Source organism: Terrapene carolina, unplaced genomic scaffold, assembly GCF_002925995.2.
Source record: "Terrapene carolina triunguis isolate 2854851 unplaced genomic scaffold, T_m_triunguis-2.0 Scaffold35098, whole genome shotgun sequence".
NCBI lineage: Eukaryota > Metazoa > Chordata > Testudines > Emydidae > Terrapene > Terrapene triunguis.
Genome location: NW_020699449.1, coordinates 15,591,941 through 15,616,861, shown reverse-complemented (window position 1 = coordinate 15,616,861; position 24,921 = coordinate 15,591,941). Strand labels below are relative to the sequence as shown.

General features: G+C 44.7%; 2 protein-coding genes across 2 annotated transcripts in view; one reads left to right on the top strand and one right to left on the bottom strand.

Annotated features, from left to right (window-relative positions):
* The first annotated feature begins 7,340 nt into the window (after positions 1-7,340).
* LOC112111166 (sialic acid synthase) lies at positions 7,341-19,392 on the top strand. The gene is made up of 6 exons (XM_024206472.3): positions 7,341-7,547; positions 9,995-10,210; positions 14,668-14,767; positions 16,173-16,327; positions 17,598-17,864; positions 18,606-19,392. The coding sequence occupies exons 1-6, from the start codon at positions 7,416-7,418 to the stop codon at positions 18,813-18,815; spliced, it is 1,080 nt and encodes a 359-aa protein (XP_024062240.2). The 5' UTR covers positions 7,341-7,415; the 3' UTR covers positions 18,816-19,392.
* A 1,647-nt stretch (positions 19,393-21,039) lies between these two features.
* LOC113405350 (tripartite motif-containing protein 14-like) overlaps positions 21,040-24,921 on the bottom strand; it is a 43,238-nt gene continuing 39,356 nt past the window's right edge. The window contains exon 7 of the mRNA XM_026646484.2: positions 21,040-22,160. Coding sequence (XP_026502269.1) covers positions 21,625-22,160 — 536 coding nt within the window. The 3' untranslated portion in view covers positions 21,040-21,624. The remainder of the gene's footprint in view (positions 22,161-24,921) is intronic.

Sequence of the window (24,921 nt, the reverse complement as noted above, 5' to 3'; positions counted from 1 at the left end):
AAATTCGTAGTATGTGTTGTAGAGTCTACGGGAAACTATTACCGTGCTTCGTTTGACAATAAACCTAGCTTGGGTTCCTTCGTACCTTACTAGAGTCTGTGGTCTTTGGGGGTTCTCTCGGGGTCTGCTGTGTCAACTATCTGCGCAGAGCCGGGGCAGCACACAGAGGGAACACGCACGCAGCCGACTGTTATCATCATCAAACAAGAGCAGAGCATCACACCGGTAGCTCTGACAACACACACTATTGAAGAAATCCATGAGAACCCTTGAAAAAATAATATTGCCAGATTCACTGTTGTGTCTTTTGCTCTTTACATAATAAACATGCTATACAGGAATTACACGGGTAGTGCAGGGTCCAGATAACTGTGTTCAAGGCCTCGCTGCATATACACACTGCTGCTCTGGCTGGTTTCTGGCAGCTTCTAAAACATGCAAAATGGTGAGGCTCACAAACTATTTAAATGGCTACTAGCCTATTCTTACACACTATAGTCCCAATAAAATCATGAATGTTGGCTACATTGGGGTGCTGAACCTTTACACAGCAAGAGTTTCTCTATTTATGCTACTTCCACCTCTATAAGCCAAATTCATCTCTGGTTTAAGTAGGCACGACTTCTGTTGATTTCATTGGAAGTTGCACCTGCTTACACAGCGGGACTTAATTTGGTCCAGTATATTTTAAAGTTGTCAAGGTAACATAGACTCCAAGATCTCTTTTATATTGCTGATATAATGCAGCCTGTTGAAGGCTGAACAATTTGGGCTACATACCCACCTATGCCCCCATTATCAACATAAAAAAGTGTAATGTATAACACAAGCTGAATTTTATATTCAACAGCACTATTCTTTAAAGCAGAAATCCCCAATCTGTGCAGCGATCTCCCACAGGGAGGCGCGAAGGAACATTTGGGGGGGGGGCGTGGCTGGGGCCCGGGTAGGGTGACCAGATGTCCCGATTTTATAGGGACAGTCCCAATATTTGGGGCTTTGTGTTATATAGGTATCTATTACCCCTAACCTCCTGTCTCTATTTTTCACACTTGCTGTCTGGTCACCGTAGGCCAGCTCCCACGGGGTCAGGGAGGGAGCACCACCCAGCTCCGCTCCTGGCCCTGGCTGCTGGCCCCATGCCCAGGGTCCCAGCTGCTGGTCCTGCTCCCGGGGCTCCACTCGCAGCCGTGGCTGCCGGACCTGCGCCCAAAGTCCCGGCTGCTGGCCCTACGCCTGTGACTCCGACTGATGGCCCTGCTCCCGGGGTCCTCGCTGCCTGCCCCTCGCCTGTGGATCCGACTGCCGGCCCTGCTCCCGGGGTCCTGGCTGCCTGCCCCACGCCTGTGGATCTGACTGCCGGCCCTGCTCCCGGGGTCCTGGCTGCCTGTCCCACACCTGTGGATCCGACTGCCGGCCCTGCTCCCGGGATTCTGGCTGCCTGTCCCAAGCCTGTGGATCTGACTGCTGGCCCCACTCCCGCTTCCGGCTGCGGCTGCCAGCCCCAGCCCTGCACCTGGGGCACCGGCTGCTGGCCTCAGCCCCCAGCCGAAGCTCGGCTCCTGACCCTGCCTCCAGCTATGGCCCCAGCCTCAGCCCTCTTACCCGTGTCTGCGTACCCCCTCCCAGAGCCATGGCCCTGCTCCTGGCCCCACCTCCGGGAGTGGGGAGGGTGCAGGTGGGAGTGGGGGAGGCATGAGGTAAAAAGTTTGGGGACCACTGCTTTAAAGAATAGCAATTCTGCATACATAACAGAAACAAATAGAGGTAACATAAATCCAGAGACTAACAAATTTATTTGGGCATAAGCTTTCGTGGGCTAAAACCCACTTCATCAGATGCATGGAGTGGAAAATACAGTAGGCAGGTATAAATATAAAGCACATGAAAACATGGGAGTTGCCTTACCGAGTGGGGGGGTCAGTGCTAACAAGGCCAATTCACATCCATATCCACCCTAATTGAATTGGCCTCGTTACCACTGACCCCCCCCCCACTCGGAAAGGCAACTCCCATCTTTTCATGTGCTGTGTATTTATACCTGCCTACTGTATTTTCACTCCATGCATCTGATGAAGTGGGTTATAGCCCACGAAAGCTTATGCCCAAATACATTTGTTAGTCTCTGGATTTATGTTAACTAAATAAATGAATGGAGATATCCTATCTCCTAGAACTGGAAGGAACCTTGAAAGGTCATCGAGTCCAGCCCCCTGCCTTCACTAGCAGGACCAAGTACTGATTTTGCCCCAAATCCCTAAGTGGCCGTGTAGCGAGGCGGTGGGATACCCTACAGCCCCGCTGAGGGCCGAACCTCCCCTAATACCAACGTGGGCGGAGCCACCGGGTCCAGCGCCCGCCCCTCCGAGGTCACGGCCCCGATCCGGAAGTATAAAAGCCCGCCTGCAGAGCTCAGTGGAGCCCAGGCTGGCGGAGAGAGCAGACGTCCATGGCCGAGCTCCCGCTTGGGAAACAGCTGCAGGCCGCGACCGGCCTGCTGACTCACCGGGCCGGTCGAGCCTACCTCTCGCCCGGTACCCTGAGGAGGACTGGCCAAGCCTGCCCCATGCCAGGTACCCTGAGGAGGAGCCGAGCCTGCCCTTCGCTACCTACCCAGAGGAGCCGATGCTGGTGGAGAGCACCGACGACACTAAGACGGCCCAGGTACCATACGAGGGGGAGTGTGGAAGTAGCCCGGGGGCAGCCGACCCCAGTCTGGCTGCTGTACTGCCAGAGCCGATGTCAGTGTGTTGCAGCCAGGATCCCCACTGACAGCAGTGAACGTCCATCACTGCTAGGGCCCCGGGCTGGGACGCAGTGGAGTGGGAGGGCCTGCGTCCCCCCTGCCACCCACTCCTTGGGTGGCAGACTCCCCCTTTTTCCCTGGCCTAGAGAGGCTGGGACCTGCTACAAACCCTGACCCAGCCCCTGCTTAAGGCCTGGGTTACTGACTGCCTGTTTGCTTGTTGCCCCGCCCTGACCTAGGGCCGGGACTGCTATAGACATTGCCTCAGGCTCTGTGTAGCGAGGCGGTGGGATACCCCACAGCCCCGCTGAGGGCCGAACCCCGGCTGAGACTGTTACATGCCCCCTCAAGGATTGAACTCACAACCCTGGGTTTAGCAGGCCAATGCTCAAACCATTGAGCTATCCCTCCCCCCTTACCTCTACTTGTTTCTATTTGTTAGTCTCTAAGGTGCCACAAGGATTCCTTGTTGTTTTTATTTAAAACAGAGTATTTCATAGAAAATAAAAGAATCAGAGATTAAAGGGAGTGAATAAACAATTCCACATCTTACAGTCACACAAAGTTCAATCAAGGATGAAGTTGAGAGCGGGATCATTCATCAAACAGAGATTCCAAGTGTCCACACTTTAACAAGTATATCATTTTTTTATCCCAATTAAAAGATGTTCTTTTGTACTGAATGATCAATGACACATTAATTTTTCCCGAGGTTAAAATGCAGTAAATGTCAGTAAAACACTACCACACCCAACAAATGCAAATATACTGCTCATTATTTCTCTTGTTAACATAGCTGACCTGAATAACTGACTTGTGTCGACTCAGAAACCTGCTGTACAAATATAACAATCAGCTTTTTATCTCACTAATGCAAATGCCTACCACAACGTCATCATTCTTTAAAGTTTTGGGTGGAAAGTCAGTTAGACATTAGTATTTTCTCTTGCTACAGTCTGAATGGCGAATCCTCATGGAAGAGGAGTATTTTCCTTACATCGCCTTTGCTTCTGAAATAAAGCCTTCACACATTGGTAGAAAAGAGCTTTGGTACTAAATCTGCAAATAAAGAGCCCAGCCTGGAATGACTGGACCTAAAATACTTGGAGACCTGCAGGGGCAGAGTAAAATGGAATAGGGCCCAGCTCCCTCAATATGTTAGGCTTCCTTACTCTCCTTTCCCTCCCAATTCACTCAGCTGGAAAAACTACACAAAGTTCAAGGCAGTGGAGAATCAGGGCCCGGGGGCAGCTCAGGCAGCCCGTGTGCCAGTCACATCGGCCGCTGCTGGGGCAATCTCGAGCCACCGCCCCTCCCACCCCAGCAGCAGCAGCAGCAGAGTTTGGGTGTGGGAGGGGGCAGGGGGCTGGGGCACGGGATGGGGTGAGGTGGGCTCTGGGTGGCGCTTACCTTGGGGGGCTCCCCGGAAGTGGCGACATCCCCCTCGCTGGGAAACATTAAATAAAACACAAACCGAAAACAAAGGGCCTTATTCATGACTGACAAGATATTTGAAATTTCAGAAACATACAATGTGAAGAATCTTATCTAATATTTCTGAGGTGCTAGGTTCCAGCAACAACAGGTGTTTTAAACCATGCTTCGTCAAGATTAGAGTGGGATGTTTGGGGTAGAAAGGTATGTATGGGAGTGGGCCATCCATGTATCAGGAGACCCCCACCTAGTAGCTTGTTTGGACTATCTGCAAATATCTTTAGGAAATGCAGATAGATCGCAAGTGGTTCAATTACCAAAGTGTGTGTGTGTGTATGTGGGAGGGGGGGTTAAAAAAATTCCAATGGAATGTTTCCATTCATATTATTTCATATAATTTGATCATGCCCCTCTTATTAACAATTCTGTCCCCTTTAGCTAACAATTCTGATAATGACATGTGAGCCAGAAAAGAATCCAGATAGCTCTCCCATAGCTGCATTACCTTTCCAGGAGAAAGTAGTAAAGTTGTCCTTTTGTGACTAAAGTAAGCAGCCAGGACTCTGAACACATACTGGGAGTGGGGCTAGTGAGTTAGATGACACCATTTCAATAGTCACTTGCCTGAGCACAAATAGTTCCTACCTAGGGTGACCAGATAGCAAATGTGAAAAATTGGGACAGGGGATGGGAGGTAATAGGAACCCATATAAAAAAAAGCCCCAAATATCGGGGCTGTCCCTAAAAATCGGGACATCTGGTCACCCTATTCCCACTCCCATCCCCCAAAGGAACTTGACAATGGGAGGGGTGGCTAAGAGTGGGGACCAAGTGGAGGGTGGGTGGGGCATTAAGTGTTTAAATTGCCTGGCTCACTGGTGGTGTCAGTGCTGTCAACTGCAAACATTAAAAATCATGTCAGCCTCCATCTGCCCAAGAAATCATGAGACTGGCTTTAAAAAATCATCCATTGCTGCATGAAGGGTAATCCTTGCTACCATAGGCGCCGATTCTGTGGGTGCTCCAGGGCACCCACATCCTCCAGGGCAGGAGCACCCATGGGGAAAAATTAGTGGGTGCTCTGCACCCACCGGCAGCCAAGCTCCCCTCACCCCCCGCCCCACCTCCTCCTCCCCCTGAGCACACTGCGTCCCCACTCCTTCGCCTACCTCCCAGCGCTTCCTACCCGGCCGCCACCAAACAGCTGGTGCTGCTAGCACGCTCCGGGGGGGGGAAGAGGAGGAGCGGGAACGTGGTGTGCTTGGGGAGGAGGCAAGGAAGAGGCGGTGCCAGGGCAGGGATTTGGGGAAGGAGTTGGAATGGGGGCGGGGTGGGAAGAAGCGGGGCAAGGGCGGGGCCTCATGGAAGGGGTGGAGTGGGGACGGGACAGGGACCAGGGGGCGGAGAGGTGGTCCAAGCACCCAGGGAAAAGAGGGGAAGTCAGCGCCTATGCTTGCTACCGTGGATGTCACGTCTCTATACACCAATGATAGTGTAGCTGCCTGCCTCAAATATTTACAAAACAACGGACAACCCTCCAATATCCACCCCAAACACATTGCCAGACTCATCCATTTCATCCTCACCCATAACAATTTTACATTCAACAACAAACAGTTTGTCAAAACCACGGATAAGGGTTCCCCAATAGGCCAACCTCTTCATGGACCACTGTCATAACTGTAAAGGGAAGGGTAACAGCTCTCCTGTGTACAATACTATAAAATCCCTCCTGGCCAGAGACTCCAAAATCCTTTTACCTGTAAAGGGTTAAGAAGCTCAGGTAACCTGGCTGACACCTGACCCAAAGGACCAATACGAGGACAAGATACTTTCAAATCTTGGTGGGGGGAAGGCTTTTGTTTGTGCTCTTTGTTTTGGGGGGTTGTTCGCTCTTGGGACTAAGAGGGACCAGACATCAATCCAGGCTCTCCAAATCTTCTGAACAAGTCTCTCATATTTCAAAATTGTAAGTAACAGCCAGGCAAGGCGTTAGGTTTATCTTTGTTTTCTCAACTTGTAAATGTACCTTTTGCTAGAGGGTTTACCTCTGTTTGCTGTAACTTTGAACCTAAGGCTAGAGGGGGTTCCTCTGGGCTCTTTGAATTTGATTAACCATAAAGTTATTTTCCATCCTGATTTTACAGAGATGATTTTTACCTTTCTTTTTTTAATTAAAAGCCTTCTTTTTAAGAACCTGATTGATTCTTCCTTGTTTTAAGCTCCAAGGGGATTGGATCTGGACTCACCAGGAATTGGTGGGGGGAAAGGGAAGGGAGGGAATGATTAATTCCTCCTTGTTTTAAGATCCAAGGGGTTTGGATCGGTGTTCACCAGGGAATTGGTGGGGGAGTCTCTCAAGGCTACCCAGGGAGGGAAAGGTTTTGGGGGTTAAGACAGAGTTTCCCAAATATCTAATAAATCATTTGGGTGGTGGCAGCAAAAGCAGATCTAAGCTGGTAGTTAAGCTTAAAGGTTTTCATGCAGGTCCCCACATCTGTACCATAAGTTCAGAGTGGGGAAGAAACCTCGACAACCACCTTGAAGAGGAATTTCTGGACAAACGTACCAGGATCTGTCTGACATATCCGAGAGAGGTCGATGGTATTTACTGAACAGATGGTTTAAACGCCCTCATAGATTTCCACCACAACTCCAGCAACTACCACCCATCCATCAAACTGTCTCTGGGACCCTCCCACACCACTTCCTGGACAAAGCTGCACCTGGCAGCAGGGGCCCCGAGGAGAAAGGCCTTGGCAGCAATGCGATGCGAAGTGAAGGCTGAAGGGACCCGACAGGAGGCGCTGACCACAGCCGGGGTAACACGTGCTTTGGGAGCGGTGCCAGACTCCGTTGTGACCAGGTTTAAGCTGATAAGGATCACGTTATTCAGAGTTCTGGCTGAGACCTTTTCTCGGGACCGCGTGGGCCCCGCTCACCACGGCAAAGCGCTGCCCGTAGCTGGGCTAGGCCCCGGCTGGGTTACCTAGGCAACCAGCCCCATCGCCCCTGGCTGGGCGAACCGGAACCGGACCTTCCTTAGCCCCACCCTGCCGTGTGCGCATGAGCCGCTCTGATTGGCTGGGCTGCGCCGGCGTTCGTTCGCGGGGATTGGCTGAGGCTCGGCGTGACGTGGCCCGGGCTCCCTGCCGGCGGTGGCGCGCCGGGCTGGGGCAGTAGCGGTTGGCGGCCGTTGTTCCCGGGGCTCGCGCGCGCTCGCTCGCCCGCCGCGATGCCGCTGGAGTTCGAGCTGTGCCCGGGCCGGCGGGTCGGGGGGGCCCAGCCCTGCTTCATCATCGCCGAGATCGGCCAGAACCACCAGGGGGACCTCGCCATCGCCAAGCAGATGATCCGCATGGTCAAGGTGCGCGCGGCCGGGGCGGGGCTCCGGCCTGACCAGACCCGGGCTCTGCTGGCAGGGAAGGAGGGACTAGGGGGCGGGGTCTCTGAGGGGGGACGGGCTGCGCGAGGTCTAGGGGGCGGGGTCACCGTGGGGGGAGGAGTCTGTGGAGAGTGTGTGTGGGTCAGAGGGTGCTGGGGGGAGGGGTTTGTAGGGGGAGGGGTCTGTGGGGAGTGGGTGTGGGTCAGAGGGCGCTGGGGGGAGGGGTTTGTGGGGAGTGGGTGTGGGTCAGAGGGCGCTGGGGGGAGGGGTTTGTAGGGGGAGGGGTCTGTGGGGAGTAAGGATGCTGGGGGCAGTGGGTGGGGGTCGGAGGGTGCTGGGAGGAGGAGGGGTCTATGAGGAGCAGGGGCACTGGGGGGAATGAGTGGTGTTGGAGGGCACTGGGGAGAGGGGTCTGTAGGAGAGCAGGGGTGCTTGGGGAGGAGCTAGGGTGCTGGGGACTGTAGGGGTGCTAGGAGTGGGGCAGGGTGCTGTGTTGAAGGGTCTATGGGGGAGCAGTGGTGTTAGGGGCAGGGGTGACCCCAGAAGCCCTGCAAGGGGATGAGGTGTGCTAGTCACTGCTCCCTGTGAGCAGTGAATTTCAGCACCACTCCCCAACAGCACCACTGCCTTCCCCTGTACCCTCTCCAGGGATCAGGGGGCCCTGGGAGTGCAGGTCAGTGAGAGCCCTTGGGCATGGATTGGCACAGTGGAGCTCTGAGCTCACCTAGGTGCCCCACAAGATTAGAGGCAGGACAGCAGTCCTCTCCCAGCTGGTGATGTGTCATATTGAAAAAGATTTATCTAAAGCTGTATTACAGGTTAGTGAAGTGACCTCAAAAGCAGGAAGTGGCCCAATTAACCTAGCAGGGTCCTCCTTTGACTATATGATCACATACGGTTTATGCAGGATCCTTCCTCATTCACCACATGACTGAATACATGCGTGGAGCCATTTGTATGGTGTCAGAGTGTTATTTGTGTAATAAAAGTCAGTGTGTAATTGTGAAGAATGGAGTTGTTTTTTTAACCCTTATCCCTCTGGTAAATCAGAGCTGATTTGAATCGTATCCATGAAAGGCAAATTTGCCATTTGGCACTATGTCCCTGTCAAATTTTAAGTTTCTTTCATCTCCCACTGAGGTGTCAGAGCTGCTGTTTTTTTTTTTTTTAAAGCTGCATTTTTAAATAGAAAAATAGCTTATTTCCCACACTATTTGTAATTGAAAACATCTGAACCATTTTCCCAACTTAAAAAAAAACATTGATCAGGGACTGAACAAGTGTGTCAGATTTTAGCTAATAAAGCAAGAGATTGTAAAAATCTTATAAGAAACTGAAAAAGACTATACTATATATGCTAGTGTACGAGTGATTGCTGTCCACTTGGCACTGCAACTTTGACTTGTATTATTTTAGCTGAACTTCCAAACAGCACTCTTTATTGAGGTGAACCTCTGTGATTTACCAGCTCTTTTCTCTCTTGATAGTGAACGCAGTGGAGTTGGGTTGCTTTATATATTTTTTTTTCTTTAAAGTTTGAGCTACAATCAACCTCAGAACTTTCCTTGATTTCAGTACCTATAACAGCAGCTATTAGAGATTGGCAGACTGAACTTGGGGGAGAAATCCGAGCAGAATTTATTTGGACTCTTGACCTTATGTAAACACTATGTACTGATTTTAGAGTCCACATTTACAATAAAGGTCAGATTGAGCAAATCCAAGCTAATAAATCTCCAGACATTTTTTTTTCCCTTCCAGAATCATTGGACCTTGATATAATTAGAAATCTTGTTAAAATTACCAAGTTACATTAGTAGTTTGGCAGTTTATATTACCGCTGTGCTCTTTTTCAAAGTCTGGGATATATTGGTTAAATAAGAAACGCACATTGCAGGAGAAGTCTGAGTATTGATTACTTTAAAAATATATATCTAAAGGGAGGGTGACTTAACTAAAGGAAAAATGCAGTTTCAGTGTTGTTTCTCTCAGATAATTGCTGCTCTCCTGGGTATAGTTCTTTGCATAGTGAAGCACAAGGCTAATACACTTTTTCTTACCATCATGTACTTACACATTTACCAGGCTGAGAGTATGTCTATAGAGGATCAGTGTTTTCCATAGGAAAGCTGATGTTCAGTGTGGAAATAATTGATGTGATTAGCTGTCAGTACACATACATGGTTTTTTAAAATGTTTGTCTTTGTTGCATGCTATCCTAAATTATTTTTATGGTCACCCTCACACAGTTACTTACATTAGCTCTGTCAAAGATAGGAAGACACTTATTTTGAGACTTATTTTCACGTATGAGAATGTTAGCCAGACTGTTACTTTGGTTCTGTGTCTTTCTTTTCAGCAGTGCTTACGAACTATAGATTCAGTGGCACCTGTCTATTCAGATTCTAAGATGATGATATGTCTTGCAGGAGTGTGGAGCAGACTGTGCCAAGTTCCAGAAGAGTGAGTTGGAGCACAAATTTAACAAGAAAGCCCTGGAGAGGCCCTATACCTCCAAACACTCCTGGGGACAGACTTATGGAGAGCACAAGCGCCACCTGGAGTTCAGTCATGACCAGTATCGAGAGCTAAAGAAATATGCAAAGGAGATAGGCATCTACTTCACAGCCTCTGGCATGGATGAGGTACATGAGCTGTAGTGGTACAGAAAGCAAAATGCAATTCTTGCATTAATACAGTTGTAGTGTTGTGTAATTCATACATAAAACTAACATCAAGGGTCTGGATTCTAAATTACAAAACAAATGAAAACTAGTGCCAACATACAACTTTGTCTTTAATCAGTCCCATTGTGTGTCAGGGCTTGTCTACACTGGCACTTTACAGCGCTGAAACTTTCTCGCTTAAGGATGTGAAAAAATACCCCCCTGAGCGCAGCAAGTTTCAGCGCTGTAAAGCACCAGTGTAAACAGTGCACCAGCGCTGGGAGCCGCGCCTCTCGTGGAGGTGGTTTTTTTAGAGCGCTGGGAGAGCTCTCCCCTAGCGCTCTGCCATCACTACACAAGCCCCGGCAGCACTTTAGCGTTGCCAGTGTAGACTAGCCCCCAGTTATAGTTGCATGTTTCCTACCCAAAAATGTCCCCCAAATACATTTTCTCATATGCTGAAGTGCCTACGCACAGTGGAGCAAGTTAAAGAAAAGGCCTTACCAGAACGCTGAATAACTTGATCTTTATCAGTTTAAACCTGGTTACAACAGAGTTTGGCAACTCTCCCATATTAGATGTTAACCTCTCTATGGTCAGCTCCTCCTTTCAGGTTCCTTCAGCCTTCACTTTGCATCAAATTCCTTTCCTGTCAAGGCCTTTCTCATCTGAGCCCCTGCTGCTATTTTGCAATTTTCTCTGTTTGCTATCCACCATACCCCCTTTGCTTGACCCAAACCACGAAACTAATGGTCCCTTTTGTTGTCTTCTCCTACTCTTTGGTCAGGAATCCTTCCATCCAACTCCCTCCTCCTAAAACACCCTGATCCTGTCTGACGGTCTCTCAGCCACTCTGCCTTCCAGTCCTCTCCTATAAACACATTTTCTCCATGAAGCCTATAATTCATACTGCTTCCATCAAAAGGGTGTGTGTGTGTGTGTGTGTAAAGAAATAAAAAAGCCCTCTGTAATCCTCAACTGTTGTGCATAACTGACCTCAGCAACTACATAATCTTGATGTTAACATAATCCTTTGAACATGACGTATAGCTGAAATCTGGTAACTGGAAAATTCAACAGGTATAGTCTTATTTTCAGTGTGTTTCAGCTGAAGTGCCTGATAAAATTTCAAGGATTACTTTGTTTTTCAATTTTGGCCTAGAAACAGATGAGCAAAAATACTGTTGTGGGTCACTTCATGCTGCCTTTTTGCCAAGGAGGCTTGCTAAATAATGGATATTGAACTTTTACATTAACAAATAAAACCCAACAATCCCTCATGTGCTCTTGCATCTGGGGCTTTAAAGTGGGATTTTCAAAAAGACACTTTTGAAAACCCCACCCTTCATTCTTTGGTGTTTGATCTACAAAATGTGAAACACTTACCATGAAGGACCGAGCCCCTTCAACTCCCAATGGCTAGCTGAAGTTGTTTAGCACCTTCCAGGATAAATTCTTTTTTACTTTGGATACTGATGTCTTGTGACTGAGGCAGGCATCCTAATTTAATTGACAATATTGACCTGCAAAAATGCAAAATGTATTTGTCTAAGAAGCTGCCTGCAGCTCTCCTCATGACTAATGTGTTTTGACTATAAATGCTTCATGCCGTGAAATAATATTTTTCAATTAGTAATATTAAATTGAACATAACTAAATGGATTTTTATGCTATAGAAGATGTAGAGTTAAGTTTTTAATAATATGAGGAAGAAATTTTGATTAATGTAAAGTAAATATAAAGGAAGTGAGTGACTCCTTTATATACTCTGTTCCAATTTGTAGTGAAGACAAAACAGAGTCCCAGTGAACCACTCTGTGCACCGTGTGCGTCATTCAAGGTTATTTCCCGTTCCTTGAATCTCTCCCATACGACTTGCCAACTTTTCATAAGAAATGATTCATAGATTCCAAGGCCAGAAAGGACCATTGTGATCATCTGGTCTGATCTCCTGAGTAACACAGGCCATAGAATTTCCCCCAAATAATTTTTAGAACATATATTTTTAGAAAATGAGCACAGAGTTAGAAAATAGCAGTTATGCTTAAGAAAGGTTGGGCTCCATATCTCTCTCTTGTGTAATCTTCCCCAAGCCCTTTCAGTGATAACAGGCCACAAATCTAATTTTAGTTCAAATAATTATGAAGATCCACAACAGCATAAGCACAAGAAATTTGATTTAGCATCATAGAGGTGGGGCAAATTAGACTAGATCATAGTTGCTTTTGTCTTTCCTCTTTCTGGCAGAAATCCTAGACCCAGATCCTGAAAGATATTTAGGCACCTAACTCCTGTTAATTTCAATGCAAGTTTGGTGACTAAGTACCTTTGGGGATCTGGGTCTTAACCTCTAAATAAACACCATAACTACAATGAATGAGTTGCAGAATTTGCTGTCCTTTCCAGCATTGACAAAGTTGTGTAGCTATTCTAATGTCTTCCCAAAACAGAGCAAGTGTGGCAGAGTTTTGTAACAGCTCTGCTGATTAATGGTTTTATTTTTAATTCCTCCAGATGACTCCTCTACTTAAAGAGGCCAATTACAATTGGAATGGCAGTCATTGCCTGATCTCTGATAATACCTGAATTATTTTGTCTGCAGCACATAAGTTTTTAGAAGAGGGTTGAGTATAATTAACATTTCAAAAAGCTGTTGCTATTTCATGTGTTCTGGTGCATCTTTATATTTATCTTCTTAGTTTTAACTACTTCTAACTACTGAATAAACAGCTCTTAAATATACCATTATAGAACCTCTCAATAGTTTTGAGACTTGTAACATTTTCTATTCTGACTTTATTTAAAAAAAATGGGCGGGGGAGAATCACTTCTCTTTAGAAGGGAAGCATTCTATAAACAAAAGCGCCCACCTGGTAACTTACATCTGGGCCTCCAGAAAACAAAGTCCTAAGAGAGGAGTTGATCACTGGTTCAGAAGGTTGGTGATACCTTTCACCTGTGGGGTCATTGATTCAAATCCAGCCCAAGCTGATAACTGGCTGAAAGTTGTTACCATTTGATGAGTGAAATGAGTTGATCTCAGTCCATTTTTAGTGGACAAAAGGTCCACATCACAAAACTCACCAGCAAGCTCCCCATAGACCAAGACACATCAACTCAAAGAGGCACCCAGACCCTCTCCATAACAACAGATGCAAAACCTGTAGACCTACCTCTACTGCTACGATGATCAATACCTCCCTACAGCACACCATTCAAAATCCTTGGGTCCTACATATGCCTATCACAACATGTGGTATGTCTCATCCAGTGCACTTAATGCCCCAGTAACAACTATGTGGGTGAAACCAGACAATCACTATGCTCTAATCACACAGAAAAATAAGTCAAAAACACCATATTACCTCTGGGTGAACACTTTTCACAAAATGATCACTCCATATCTGACCTCTCAGGCCTCATCCTCAAAGGGAACCTGCCTAATACCTTCAAAAGACATGCCTAAGAGCTTAAATTCATAACTTTGCTAGACACTAAAAATCATGGACTTAAGTCATAAATCCAGTGTCTTTATTATTACAACAACCTGTAACCCACTAACTCTTCTTTGTCTTATGACCGTGGAAGTGTTAACTGGCCACTTCACCTTAACAGTCTCTTACAATATGTTAACTACATATGCTAAAAAAATGGTTCCATCTTGTATTTAGCTGTGACACACTGAGTGCCTTTCCCAGACCTGAAGAAGAGCTCTGTGTAAGCTCAAAAGCTTGTCTCTCTCACCAACAAAAGATATTACCTCCCGCCATATCATGGCTACACTACCACCTGAAGCAAAAATCACCAGCTCAGCTGAATCTGATTAACACCACTTGAGAGAGGCCAAAGATTAAAAACACCTGGAAGCTGCACTACTCTCTGATGCCTAGAGGTGGGACCTTCAGTTCATGGTGGAGGCACATTTGGCAAATCTATGTGGTGAAGTTAGTGCTTTTGCTGCTCATTCTGTGGATAGCAACATGGATACTTTGATATAGCATCAAGGATCTCAAAGCAATTCACAGACAGCAGATATCAGTCTCTAGCACTATCTATCCAGTACCTTTCCTGACCAGTAAATTCCGTCACACCATAGACACTATACTTAATCTTGCTAGACTTAACTTCTTGGGCCAAATTCAGTGCTGTTTGGGGTTTCACAGGGTGTTAGTCTGCAGAATTTGGCCCCATGCATTCAATATGTTGTCCCTGATCCAGGAGTGGAAAGTGATGTGATTGGTGCTATAGGGTAAGTTTTCATTGGAGTATGTGTGTGCATGGCCTTGAACTTTCAAATACTTTTGTTACAATTTCCTAGTCTTTCTTCTGGAAAAGAAGGGCTCAGTTATCCACTGTGGGTGATTCTTTGTTGATGTTGTGTAGGAGGAGGACTGGTAATTTTAGGAATTCAAAAAAAATGTGTTCTCTTTTCATAGATGGCGGTCGAGTTTCTGCATGAACTGGATGTTCCATTTTTTAAAGTAGGATCAGGGGATACTAACAATTTTCCATATTTGGAAAAAACAGCAAAGAAAGGTGAATGGTTTTATTTTTGACTGTTTTATTAAACTTCACTGAGTCCCAGCAGATTAGGTCCCAACCATTTCCCTCCCACTTGAGACAACCATCTGAAAGTTTGAGTAACTTCTCAATTTCAAGTTATGTCTCGTTGTGAATTCCTTTAGCTATCGTCTGTTACAGCCTGGACCAATCTCTCTCTCTGAATGGACCACCAGTCTGTTGTGCATGAATCCAACTGCTGGATCCCACATACTTCTAAGCCCCTGGTTCTAGCTCTGGGTTTCTCAGGCACACTCCGAGGTGTAGAGTGCATGGCTAACATCCTTCTTGGGCAGTGGGACCCTGCAGTCCAGCCACGTTAGACCCCAAAACCAGTGACCTAGCTCTCCCAAGCCCTACCTCTCTGTGGGCACTCTGAGCTTCTTTATTAACCCCTTCAGTGACCGCATGGCAGGAAAGCAAGGAACACAGGCATAGCAACGGGATTTCTTAATCCCAAACAATTTACTCTTAACAAAGTACAGTAGAGAGAGAGAGATCTTTAGAAAAGAACAAACGGTCCTAAATGTAGTGCCCCTCCCCCCCCATGATTTCACCCATCCTATGAGTACTGGGTGTGATCAGCATCCATAGGCTAGTCAGCTTGTCCTGCCTCCTTAGCCTAGTTTTCTTGTATGTCTCTGTGGTCTGGCCCCTTTCTTAGAGAAGCTCCTCTGTTTTAAAATAGTCTCTGTTCCTCTTTTTCCCATGTCCTTTAGCTAGGAGCGTTCTGGGTTCCAGCTGCCTCCCTGCTCTCTCCCCTCTTGGCTTAGAGCCCATGAAACAAAATGGGGTTAGCAATTTAACACAGACATACCCCCAACCTGTCACGGCATCAGTTTTAGCAATCAGGCACACTTAACGTAATGCATCTTTAAATAGAATGCAATTGCTTGCAGTGTATTTTAGCGTTAAGTGAACAACAGACATGGTGTTTTTGTTGCTGGCATAACATTCTTTCTAGTTTAACTAATTTCAGACAGCAAAATGAAATCCTTGACAAATGCTTAGGTGCGGTGATCTAGCAGCTATGACATCTAAGGGATTGTCTACACACACAGTTGTTCTGGTTTAACTAAAGGTGTGATATATTTTTTTTTTTTAACTGATTTAGTTAAACTGGAGCAAAAGGCTGTGTGGACACGTTTAGTTTAGTTTAACCAGCCTTATATTGCTTTAGCTTAAATCAGTTTGGAACAAGTTTCAGCTACATCAGAATAAGCTACTCTTGCACTGAAATAGCGGTAGTCAACATTTTGCACCGGTTTAACCGAATCTGTTTAAATTCACTCTTATGTTAAACCAATGCAACTTGCATATATAGATTAGCCCTAAGTCATGAAGCCTTGGGAGAAAAATGACCGTTTGTTTTCCCGGCTAGGTCGCCCAATGGTAATTTCCAGTGGGATGCAGTCAATGGACACAATGCACAAGGTTTATCAGCTTGTGAAACCGATCAATCCCAACTTCTGCATTCTCCAGTGCACCAGCGCTTACCCTCTTCAGCCTGAAAATGTCAACCTCCGTGTGATAACGGTCAGTGAATCACATGTAATGTACAGCGTATAGGGAAGGCAGGGCACAGATGAAATAATGCACTTTTACTTAGATTCCTAGATTTTGGGGATGCTGGTATTTGCTGCTGAGAGGGCAGAAAATGTCATGTTTTTCTAGTTCCCCTAAGGATCAAAGTAAAAGCTTCTGCTGGAGCCCTGATTGGCAGAATTTGGCATCAAGGAATTTGATTTAAATTAAAAAAATTAAAATGGAGATATCCTATCTCCTAGAACTGGAAGGGACCTTGAAAGGTCATCAAGTCCAGCCCCCTGCCTTCACTAGCAGGACCAAGTACTGATTTTGCCCCAGATCCCTAAGCGGCCCCCTCAAGGATTGAACTCTCAAACCTGGGTTTAGCAGGCCAATGCTCAAACCACTGACATATATTACCAGTCGACACATGCACACTTAAACAGTGCTGGGTGTGAAATATACATGGAAATATTATCTTGTGCCTGCACTCTGACGTGGCATAAGACAATGTGTAGGCAATCAGACACTAAGAACCTAGATAATAGGTCAGGTCAGATAACTTTTAATTAAAAATATTTCCAATGAAAAGCAAGAATGTGACTAAAATGCATCTGTGCCCTGAGGTAGTATGCTCCTGTTGGTAGTAGGCACATGGATATTTGTGATTACTAAGGATACTACAGTAAGAAAATAAATGTTTTCCACAATTTTGCAAACATTTAAGCACATGCTTAACTAAATGCACACGAGTAGTTGCATTGTTGTCAGTGAGACTACTCACTTGTGCATATATAAGCACTTTTAGGATCAAGTCTGAAGCATCCTCTGCTGCAATGTTACATGTGGTGCTTTATTTTAAGGTTAGTCTGTATCCAAAGGATTTTATAGACATTTTTAAATTGGTTCAGTCCAGTTGACTCTTGGATGGGAACAGAGAGACACATTGTTAGTGTAACCCACTATCTTTGGGGTTTAGGTGCTGATGGATACAACTTAACTAGGAAGAATACCAGAGACGTTTTAAGGTACAAGGAGCCTACCCTTCCTTACTCATGCTGGTTGTCCCAGTGAACCCCTTAAACAAAATCAGGCTGGTCACTAGTGCAGTGCAGCTAGTTGGTATGAACTGAAAGCAGGATTTACCTGTTAAACAGCCAACCGTTTGTTTTATGACACTAGTGGTCTGTATATTCACGTACAGTCATTGTTACATTTGCTCTCTGTGACTCTGAAATTGATATCCTTATAATTCAGATCAACTTTGTTGTCATTCAAGGCGTATCAGTCAGCTTTTCCAGATATCCCCATTGGCTATTCTGGACATGAGACTGGCATAGCCATTTCAGTAGCAGCAGTTGCTATGGGTGCTAAAGTACTGGAACGCCATGTGACTTTGGACAAAACATGGAAAGGAAATGATCACCAGGCATCCCTGGAGCCGAATGAACTGGCAGAATTAGTGAGAACAATCCGTCTGGTGGAAAAGGCAATGGGGTCTCCAGTCAAACAGCTCTTGCCCTGTGAAATGGCCTGTAATGAAAAGGTAACTTTCCTTTTGAATTCACGTGTAGCTAAAGGCCAACTAGATTGACAACTAATTGTTCTTCGTTTAGTATATAGGAGAAGCAACTTGCAAACTGTAACTGCAGATACTCTTCTCCCATTAATAAGCTCCTTCTGCCTCCCCATCCCAAACCCTTTTGCTGCTCATGTGTTGACACTGCTAATGCTTCAGTTTTTCTTAGCACAGACTTACTACCGTGTGTAATTCATTCATTCGTTTTGTCAGCATATAAATATTTCTACTGATAATCTTGCCAAGGTGGGCAAGTGCAGTGCAGCTCCAGTTAACCAAAGGTTGGTTATGGTGCCCTCTGGTAGTCAGGCTTGAGCCTTAGGCATTCGTAGACCTCTTCTCTTCTAGTAACTTGACCAGTCTTGGGGAAGGCAGCGGGCTCTCTTCACTGTAACTAGAAGAACCCCAGTCATTCACACCCCTGATTCTAGAAAGGATTTGAGTGACACCTGTGCCCTCAATACAACGTGGCATTCAGCTGTATTTACAGTGAAGATTTCCATACTAAAACATCTTCACTAAACTGATTTGAAGTGAGTGCACTTGAAAGTAGAGCAGACAGGGGAGAGGAAAGTCAGTGAGTTTTCTTTGTAGCTGGTAAGAAAAAAGAAAGACCTCATTTTCAATCTTTCGCTTGTCCTTGATACTTTATGAATTAGAATGCACTTGGTTCAATAAACTAATCCTCTTCTGTTGGTATTTCTGTAGCTGGGGAAGTCTGTGGTGGCAAAAGTGACTATCCCTGAAGGTACGGTGCTGACTCTTGACATGCTCACAGTGAAGGTGGGAGAACCTAAAGGATACCTCCCAGAAGAAATTTTTGATCTGGTTGGCAAAAAGGTCAAAACAAACATTGAAGAAGATGAAACAATCACTGAGGATGCAATAGAAAATCATGTTAAAAAAGTGAAATGCTAAATGTAAGCATTCACATCTGTATTGTTCCTAACATGCTGTGCAGTACAGTACTGCAGCCATACTTTTTGGAATTAATAGCGTGGTAGATTAGAAATGAAGGGATTTAGGTATGAGAATCTGAACAGAATTTCTATTTCATGTTGGCAAAGAGATATTTGCTGCAAACTTACATGAAATTATGAACCCCGTTTTATTAAAGTTGTGTAATATTGTGTTTAAAAAAGGATGTAATCTTCAACATCACCAAAGATCCTGTTCAGAAGCATCTTGTATGCTGCTCATTGTCAGGATATCACGGTAATGGTTAGTTGGGTGAGAAGATGTGTGTGGGTTTATTTCAGGTTCCTTTTGGGATGATCTAGATCTAAGATGTCAATATGCGCATACCAGTCTCAGTAGCACTAGCCTAGCAGAAACTTCTCTCATTAGACAATTATGCAGTAAATATTCCCGGTGCCCCTCCCCCCCCCCTTTTTTTTAAACACCTTTCAATCATCTGATGCTAGAGACTGGATTACATAAGAACAGCCATACTGGGTCGGACCAATGGTGACCCTACCAGGTAATGATCAAGTGATCTCTCTCCTGCCATCCATCTCCATCCTCTGACAAACAGAGGCTAGAGACACCATTCCTTACCTGTCCTGGCTAATAGCCATTAATGGACTTAACCTCCATGAATTTATCTAGTTTTCTTTTAAACCCTGTTGTAGTCCTACCTACAGCGACATACAGCACTGCTGCTCCACTGTGACAACTCATTTGTGTCTCCCTGCTACCTTTCTGCCTCTTGGTCTGTTGCCTCCCCATCATCTCCTTTACCGTGAGAACTGCAGCCTCCTGTTGTGGCAGCCCGTGCTCCTCGCCAACTTGTGCACTGACTAATGCCTGCTGCTTCGCTCCTGCATGAAGGAAGCAGGGTTACCGGCTAGAAGAAATGGCAGCTGTGGGCTGCCGGTCATGCGCTCTTCAATTCCCTTAATAACTGGAGCAATACCTTATTCGAATTCATGTTAACTAACTGATAGCAGAAGTCATTTTTATCAGTGAAGTTGATGGAACTTTCTGCTTCTTATGACTTTAGGTATCTTGGACACCCTGACAATATAAGCAGAGCTGTGGGCTGCTTAATGTTGATCTTAAACGTACTACTCCAGTGCCAGGAGACTGTATGGCTATACATTTAAGATAGGAAGAGGTTGTTTCATTCAGCTTCTTGCTTAAATTGTATGGATCGTGCTTGTGAGCTTCAGTTGATGCAGCATGCTTGCCTTAATAGAAGATGATACTAAATGATTGTTGAAAGAAACATTTTTATTGAAAACAAACAAAAATAAATCAAGTTTGTCAAACAAAAGCTGCTACTTTGCCATTTCATTTTAAAGAGGAGACCTAGCCCTTGCATTTTCTTAATATCCCATGCACAGAACATTATTGTAGGCGTGCCTCTGGCATTGGAAACCAAGGCGTGTTCTAGGCCTGTGCTCTCACAAGGTTAGCGAATACAGTAGTTAAAGCACTACAGGTGGCTCTACACTAGAAAAAGGACTTCTGTGGATACAATCTAAGAAATCCTTCTGAATTTTAAGTATTATGGATTTGGGAAAAGAACAAACCACCACTCTTATGCACATCCAACTTTAAGAATACAGTAACTTTGAGAGCAACAGTCATAACAACCTGCTTGCATGTGAGTGTGGTAAAACACTAGCAGCACTAATTGAGTGCCTTTGAAAGTAGAAAGCTAGAGAGAAATTAAAGTAGTATCTCCCAGCTCCATAAGCTCTGCAATGGAAGTGACAATGCAGCTAGAATCTAATGTGGAGATGGTCCTTTTCCACATGCCTCTGACTTCCAAATGGGGAGTGATGGGGCTGTACAGCATCACAGTGCTTCCTCTCACACCACCTTCAGAACGGCTGCGGTGTGCATTTCTGGAGAAGGAGTGCATCTACAGAAAGTTTCACTGTAAAACAGTAGGACAGGCTTCCCTCAATGACCAGTGTGCTGTACTACTTAAATTAGTTCAATTCAAGCTCTACTTACTGGACCCCAAACACCACTAGCTAGTTAGTGTTGATATAAAAGTCCTCACTCCAGGAAAATCTGAAATTAGTTTTAGGCAACAGTGAAAGCAACCCTTTGATTGTTCTTGGAAGTGGATGAAGCTTTTTACCATGAACTATTTCGGTTACTGGATCTGTTCTCCAAATTCAAACTGAAATAACAAAATTAAACTAAAAGTTGCATCTTACATAAGCCAAGCTCAGAGTAATACCTATGCAAGATGGTAATCTCTCCAGCCAGCTGGAGGTAGGGTAGTAGTTTAATAAAATGGACTACTAGCTCCTGTTCCAAAAATCAGTTGCATAAACTATGACAGCTATCACGTAATTAAAATAGGACTGTGTTCTATTTTGTAAGCCACAATCCACTACAAAAATACAGTGTAAAATTGCTTTAGTCTTTTAGACACCCTGAGGAGGATTCTTACAATTCCATAACCTGAAGTGCCATTCATAAATGGCAGAAGAGCACTTGGAAAATACAATCATGTAAAAATCACTCATCTATAATAGTATCTTCTGGGGTATTTGATTTGACAAAGACCTGAGTATTTATCTATACTGGGTACTGAGAATCACATTTTAGTGATCAGTATTGAGTAAGAAATGTAGCTAAAGCCTTTAAAGCCTTACAGCGTGGTTGCTGTAATCTGTGAGAATTAATTTATAACTCCTTTTAAAGTGGTTTTACATACAAATAATTGCAAAGCAGGCTCCAGTTCATGTCTTTGTCTCATCACTTCTTAAGTCAGTTTGCAGATTGTTATTGCACCTTCCCACAGCCTAAGTGCTGGGTAAAGAGGCTCTGTGAACTTGCAGCGGAACGTATGCAGGTGGGCCATACCATCCGTTACATTATAGAACGAGAGGATGCCAGCCTCGTAATCCAGGAAAACACCAATTCGTTCTGGATCGTCATTGATCAGGATCAGGGTCCTCTCTCCCTTGTGAAATGCCCAATATTCAAGGTCAAACCTTTTTATACACCAGGATGCTCTGTTCCACCCTAATCGACAAGTTTCGGCGTCTCCATGTCTCTTGATGGAAGGGTACGCTGCTCCAATCCACCATCCTTGTCCAGCGTGAAGCACGTCCACTTCCCAGTAATGGCTCCCAGAGAAGAAAGCATCTTTGCTCAAGACTTGCCATAATTTATCAAATCTCTGGGGGCTATAAGGGTAAAATTTCCTCCTCCAGCTGCAGCTTACTGTAAGACGATCCTCAGACAAACTCAACCTGGGATGAAGGCTCTCGTATTCCAAGGTTGGTGATCTCGCATCTAGAACCAAAACCGTAAGTATGTTACATGTAATTACTTGAAACTTGCATGAGTGACTAATAGAGATCTCTTGAGACAAGTCAGGCCTGATTCCTGTGAATGATGGCAAGTCTATCAGACCGCTGAAGGTAACTGTGGTAGAGGACTGTAACTTTGTTGGGAAAATGCAACTAAAAAAAAAAGGGGGGGGGGAGGGAGAAGGAAAACTGCATTTTTGATTACTTGTAGTTTAAGAAACTTGTCAAGGGAGAGACCCTAAAAACAAGCTATAAATTTACATACTAGTTTAAAACATTAGTAAAATGTAACCAAGGAAAACTGCTTTGCATAAGACTGGATGGAGGACATGCAGTCTTATGGGAGAACCAAATTTTAACCAAATTCAGTACATTAAATAACAAATAAGTATATAATATCATATATAAATAAAAAAATACCAACTATTGCTGTAGATTTTTAAGGACAAGTTTATTTTTCTTAGAACTGATTTTTCTACTTGACTCAAATGGCTGCAGATGCCTCATGGAAAACTAAGTAAACAGTCCTATTAGTAATGGTTTTGCTGCTGCATGCCATATTTCTGAATTATTTTTTCTCCCTGCCTCTCTCTCTGAAGATTATCAGGATATTTTGCTTGTAAATAGGATCTGTGGTCTTTAAACATCCACCTGTCTTTTAATGTCACACATGATAATACTGTGATGACGTATTTGGGCACTGACGTTAATAACTAGTGATATATAGTAATTACACAGTACTTTTCGTGAGCAAAGGCCAGAATAAGGATGTGAATTTACATCAGCTGAAGATCTGGCCCTAGATTTCAAAGCTATCTACAAAATTGGGCAAGTATAATTTTTCTAGTTTTATAGAAGGGGAAACTAATACAATATGGCTAAGTGAGAATTAAACAGCAAGAGCTTGTGTTTTTATGCAAACAGCCTTAGTAATAAAAAATGACAGAAAAACAGTTTTTTTTTTTTTTTTTTTTACACACATGCTTTGTGTGTGTACACACAATAGTTATACATATACACATTGTGGACCGGATTCTTCCAATGACCTTATGTAGTCATTTACACCAGTGCAGGCTGAGTCCAAAGTGCGTGTGATAAGCTACCATTCTGATTTAGTAGTATTTTACTTCAAATTTGTAGTCCGTACAGGTGCAAATGTCTAGAGAGCCGATTTGTCACTTCCTTGCACACAGTATGTGTTTATCAGTGTGTTTTCCAAAGTGAAAGTCTTTTACACTGTCTGAAAAAATTAGGTCTTGTCTAGACAAGGAAAGGTGGTTGGGCTTAGCCAGCTCATGTTAGCTGCTCTAACGTTTTTCCTACCCTACTTAAAGCCTCATTGGCCCTTACTTTAAAAAGCAAAATGACAACTTATTAAAGGTGTTCGCCCAAAGCAGCACTCACATGCTTTCTTAGCAAATAACTTTGTCCACAAAGCCTTGAGTGACAGCCAGAGACACAAGTGCTTAGAATTCTTAACAAACTGGATTGTTTTGTGATTTGATCTTTATATAGTCACCCATATATGTGCGTTTGAACTGTTGCCTGTTTAGGCGGTCAACTCCTTGGGCTGAGGGTTTTGTCTTCCATTATGCTCCATACAGGGCTGAACACAATCAGTTGCTGTACAAGCCTTGGTGGTTAGGGCTCACCTGGGATGTGGGAGACCCAGGTTCAAGTACCTGCTCCTAATCAAACAGAGGAGAGACCAATGTAATAGAAAGAGAGAGCCTGAGACATTAGGTCTGGTATGAGGCCTGAACTAAAGTCAGGCCCTGTTACAAAGCAGATACCTGCTTGCAGGTTCAATATCTGATATGTGAACTTGGCAAGAACAGGGCTGGTATTGCAAAAACACAAGCAGTCCTAGGCACTAGGGATTCACGTAAACACATTCCAGCAGAATAGTACTAGAACACCCCGATACAAGGGTATGGTGTAAACACACTCCCCAAAGATAATACAGGGACACACTGACCTCTCCTAAGGATGAGGTCAGGATGGCAGGGTGAAGGATAGAGATGTTTTGATTGAACCCACATGTACAAGGTAAAGAGTGTAACTATCTATGTCAGAGGGGCTGTGATAAATGAAGGTGGGGGAAGCTCCCTTTTATGGACCCCCCAGTTAGCTATAAAATCCGTTAGTAGCTGTTCTCTACTTGCTTTACCTGTAAAGGGTTAAAAAAGCCCATAGGTGAAAGGAAGGGAGTGGGCACCTGACCAAAAGAGCCAATGGGAAGGCTAGAACTTCTTAAAATTGGGGAAAAAACTTCCCCCTTTGTCTGTCTGGTTGTTCTCCCGGAGAGCAGGGACAGGGCTGGAGCTATGCTATAAATGCTTGGGCCAGGTATGAAAATCATCAGCTCATACCTAGAAACTACTCATTTGAAACCCCAGATATGTAAGTAGATCAGGAAATGTCTAGGAAGATGCGATTAGGTTTATCTCTTTATGTCTTGTGGTCTCCTCTGTGCTAACCCCAGGTGCTTTTGTTTTGCTTGTAACCTTTAAGCTGGACCTCAAGAAGCTATCTTGATGCTTAATCCTTGTAATTGGTTTTTTTTTTTTTTAAACCTAGCAAAAAGCCGAAGTTCCAGATGTATTTTCTTTCTTTTTGTTTTTAATAAAATTTTCCTTTTTTAAGAACAGGATTGGATTTTTGTGTCCTTAAGAGGTTTGTACATGTTGTTTAATTAGCTGGTGCAACAGTTGATTTCCTTTGTTTTCTTTCTCAGCAATTCC